This window comes from Loa loa, assembly GCF_000183805.2.
Source record: "Loa loa unplaced genomic scaffold supercont3.83, whole genome shotgun sequence".
NCBI lineage: Eukaryota > Metazoa > Nematoda > Chromadorea > Rhabditida > Onchocercidae > Loa > Loa loa.
Window position 1 is genome coordinate 15,692 of NW_018108263.1, and position 5,086 is coordinate 20,777.

Here is a 5,086-nt window from a genome sequence, read left to right on the forward strand (position 1 = left end):
CTAATTATTGTTCTGTATAACTGTATATAAAAAGAAATCAATTGGTAGCGTCCGTTTTTCTTTCGAACAAAGAAAAAGAAGAGAAGAAGAGAGAGAGAGAGAGGCAGACAGAGAGATGGAGAGAGAGAGAAAGGGAGAGTGAAAAATTGATTCTTTTTTTGATCTTAAATTTTTGCAATTTATGATGAAAACTATCTTTTTAACTTGAAATTTTTGCAATTTACACTTTTGATTACAAAATTTTAGTCATACTTTCACTTTTAATCGGTCTTTTAGGTAAATTTATTTATATATTTTACCTATGAATGGAATTTCACTTATAAATGAATAGCTTTCTGTGAAAGAACCAATATAATTCTTAATAATTTTACATCCCAAATTTACATGATAATTAATAGTTTCTTTATTCAGAATCTATGATTTTTAATCAACCAAAATTCATGATCTTTAATCAACTGACCTTATTACCTTATCTCCTTGCAATATCTTTTATAAAATATTTCAGTATTTGTTAGTATGAATATATCTTAACATTTTCGTACTATATCAATTTATTTATTTTTTTCTTTTCGAAACTAAAACAAAAATTCATATCTTTTAAAAGTAATTTAAATTTTATAACAAAAATCATTCACTTCATATCTATAGAAAGTTTTTTTTTTGGAAATTAAAAAAAAGAGAAAAAGAGTTGACGAAATCATGAAGAACTTGTTTGAATTCTTTTATTGAATAACTGTTGACTCATTTTTGTGTAGCAAACATTTAACAAACTTGATTACTTTCGAAATAAAAGTGATCAATTTCCACTTTAAATTGTACCGTATCTTTTTTTTTCTTTTGCTTTTATTATAAAATAGAAAATATTGCTGATTAAAATGAATGATGCATAGATTTCAAAAAAAGGAAAATAAAAAAAAAGCGAAAAGAGAAAAAGAAAATTTTTAAAAAATTAAAAAAAAATTCAAAATTGCATTTGTTGATGGTTATTTAGGACAGAAATATTTCAATATAATTTAAAATAAAATTTACAGATTCAATTGTAAATTATTTGCGTATATTTCATCAATATAATCAAATAACTTGGTTTATTTTAATTGCATTAATAGTTTTAATTGGATTAAATTATATGCAAGAGTTTAGATTTATCATAATTGAATCAAATTAAATTTGGTTCAATTAAAATCTTCTATAATTTAAATTCGAAATGATGCCTACTCTTATGTTAATTAGGTTAATTCGTTGTATGCTAGTATTTGTTCTAATTAATATTCCATAGGTTCAATTAATTGAATGAAAGTATGTTACTTAATAACTAGACTAACTAAAATAATTTGATGGCATGTAATACTGAATATGATAGATGAAAAAGATGAATTTTCGAGAATTTAATAATTTGATCTCTTTTAAATTTTATCATTTCAATCTCAATGATAACTTTCACTTGCTGCTATTGATTAGAAACAATAGAATTATTCTAAAAAATCTAATCACATAACAATTGAACATAAAAAGAGCCTAATTAATTTCGTTAATTAAATAAAGGTCGACTGATTGACTGATTGATTGATTAATGATTCATGTAATTTACAACAGATTATTCCTCTTCTATATTATTTTATTCATTTCTAAATTATTATCTTCTACTTTTTTCTTTTTCTTTTTTTATGAGAAAAAAAGATTTTCAGTCTTTTTAAATATTTCTGATGAATGTTAATTTCATTTCAATTTTTTAAAAAATCATATATTCATCATTATTACTTTGTACAGTATAAATTTTATTTGAATTCTTTACTTTTTTTCTTTTTAAATTTCCTTCTCTATTTTTTATAAATATTAATTTAAAATTTTATCACTTTTCTTTTTTCTCTTTCTCTTATTTTACTTATAGAAGAAAAGAAAATTATTTAAAATTTTCTAACTGACAAGTTTCCCATAGAACAAAGATTATTTGAGAAAGAAAAAACAAATTTTTCGAAAATTTAATCCTTCTTTTTTTTCAATTTTTATAAAAAAAAAAAAAATTATTACAAAACCTGTTTTATAGCATTAGTTACGGTAGATTCGACAAGATTACGATGAATGATAATAAATGCATCATCAGTAAGAAATAATTTCTCATCATTATCCTCAATATAATTTGCAACGTAACCACGTACAGAGATAATAAGTCGAGACCACCAAATTTTTGCTAATTGATTACGCATCTAAAATTTCTTTCTTTATTATTTAATTCCTTTAATTTCATATTAAAATAAATTTTTCTTTTTTTTCAATTTAAACTAAATTAGCTTTTTTTTCCTTTTCTTAGAAGATAATTTAAATGATTGCAAAGTTGTTTGATAAATACTATTTTAGAAATGAATTATTGAAAAATATAAAGAAATTAATGAAACAATTTAATTAGTGGGAAGAATAATTGCCACATAATGAAATATTTTTATTAGATTTAAAAGGTAACTATTTTTGACTCATACCTGTTCAAATTCATCAGGTAAAAATTGCGCAACCGATGATTTAGGTAATATCAATTGATTATTCTTTGGAAATAATTCCAAATCTTCCATTGAAATAGGCAATAGCATAGCTAATAAGAGCAAAATTTACAGTAATAATATCGATAATTGTCGTTGTTGTTTTCTCACTAAATAATAAAATAAATCAAAAAGAAAAACAAAAAAAAAAACAAACAAGTTATCATTTCATGATGAAATTATTTGAATAATTTAAACAGATAATAGATAATAAAGACTGAGAGAGATAAATTTAATTTCATGATGTTAAGAAAATGATATCATAAAATCAAACATGATATCAGTATCATCAATTTACGAAGTTTTATACTGAACCATTGGCAATCATCAATGCGCCCACAACAATGATGACAATTTATTGACAAAGCGGAACTGTCTCCAATCGGGTCATCACAATAAATGTATACCATTCATAAAAGAAAAAAAAAGAAAAAAGACAAGCAAACATGAGCATAAACATCAAATAATTAAATTTCCTGAAAATTTTTACCCTAAATGATTCATCATTGCAATTCTGAGATAATTATTATCATTGACAATAATATATCACTTAATTATACTTTTTTTTTCTTTTATCTGTACAAATGAACAAATCTATTACTTATCTACCATATTATAATAATAATTATGATTATGATTAACAAACATGTATCACTATAATAATCAAGATTATTTGTGATTAATAAACAATATAACAATGAAAACTATGTATTATTATATTAATCAATGATATAGCAATAAATATTTCGTATTATAATTAACTTTTTTTTTCGCCTTATATTAAATTTTTGACATGAAATATTGTAAATAATAATAACCTTCAGAAAATATACTATCATGCTTGAAAAAAAATAAATAAATAAAAGAAATAATTATCATGTGGACGTATTAATTAGCAATTATTTACAATCGTATAAAATTCTTTACTGTTTAATTTATATCATTTGTTGCATTCCTTTTTTAGAGTATCAACAACGAATGATAACAAATTTTTTTAAAATGTTTGCTAAAACATTCCATTTTAATCGGATAACTTTTATCAGGTGAAAAAGCCATAAAGAAGTAAACATGATAAGATAACAATGATTAATTTTAGTATAGTGATGGAAAAAAAGCATGAAAGTCAAACAAATTTGGTCAAATTTTCAATTAAATTTAACTTGACAAATAAAGGTAAATTAGCTGATTAGAAATAAAAGTACTAACTAATCATCCAATATCTGTTGTTTCACTTCATTCTATTTCTATTGCAGTAAACTTTCATCTTATTAAAAATGAATTATCAGTAGTACCTAATAACTAGATGGCAAAAATTGTTTTTTTATTTGCTTTGAAACGTATTGTAATTGTAGTTCTAAATTAAATCCAAAAACAAAGAATGCAAAGCTGTATCTTATAAAATTACACATTCATACATTTAAATAACAAAAAAAAGAAGAAGCTATTTCTTAATTTTAAAACTTCAAAACTAGTCTTTTTCTTTTTTCAATAAAATTAGATGTTCAAAACTAGATCAACAAATTTTTTTACTTCAATTTACGAGCTCAACTGAAATGAGAAGGTAATCAGTGTAATCAAATGTACAATACAATCCAATTGTAAAATAATCATATCACAACATATGTCTTAAAAGTAATGTCCAAATAGAAATAATACAAAAAATAACCATCAAATACATCTGTGAAATCATTACAAGCCCATAAATGACAAATCATATCTGGATACAATTTTCAAATTCCACTATAAATTACGCATTGCGGCCGATAAGGAACAGCTTTTCGATACGCTGAATGTTTAGATGCTTCGAAAACTTCTTCCAAAAAAGAAAAAAAAAAATGGCACACTGAAAGTACGCTGCTAGAAATCCTGAAACCAAATAAAAAAACTATCCTCAAGCATATTTGGTCCGAATTTTTAAGGTGAACTGTCACAATATAAGCCTTTCTTTATCACGATATTAAAGAAATTTTCCGGAATTGTGGAATAGAAATGCAACATATCTAACTTTTAAAGGTGTTAATCTAAGAAGTATGTCTTTCATTACATTATTTAATTGCAATTTAATAGTCTTGACATCTTGAAGTCCGTTGATTATAGTCAAGATTCATTAATCAAAACTAAAAGCAGTAAATAAAATGTCTCCATGAATTACAGATGAAAATCCGCGCTATTAGCGCTAAAAATCATCTAAAAATGAAAATATCTAAGATGATATTTAGAACGTAGTCAAAAAAAAGCATCACATTACATAAAATGATAAGGAAAATATTTAAAACAAATTTGTCCCACAGAGCTCGTCAAAAGGAAGAACAGCATGCAGTCGATAACGATAACTGCAAGATACACGTGAATCACTTGCATGATAAATTACATTTCCACCAAAACATTAACAAGAGACGGGTAGAACGACGAAACCACTTTTTCTCCGAAACAAGTACAGGAACTGGGTTTATATAAGGTTAAAATGAATGAACACTAAAGTATCAAATAATCAATAACATTCAAGCAAAGAGGCAGAACTAAAAAGACAAAGATACAATCCCACCAGATTCTTA

At 23.9% G+C, this 5,086-nt stretch overlaps 1 protein-coding gene across 1 annotated transcript; it reads right to left on the reverse strand.

The window, feature by feature from the left end:
* Positions 1 to 2,024: 2,024 nt before the first annotated feature.
* On the reverse strand, positions 2,025 to 2,564 carry LOAG_12478 (hypothetical protein; the record flags this gene model as incomplete). Its single annotated transcript, XM_003147991.2, has 2 exons — positions 2,025 to 2,204; positions 2,475 to 2,564. The coding sequence occupies 2 exons, from the start codon at positions 2,562 to 2,564 to the stop codon at positions 2,025 to 2,027; spliced, it is 270 nt and encodes an 89-aa protein (XP_003148039.2).
* Between the last annotated feature and the right edge of the window lie 2,522 nt (positions 2,565 to 5,086).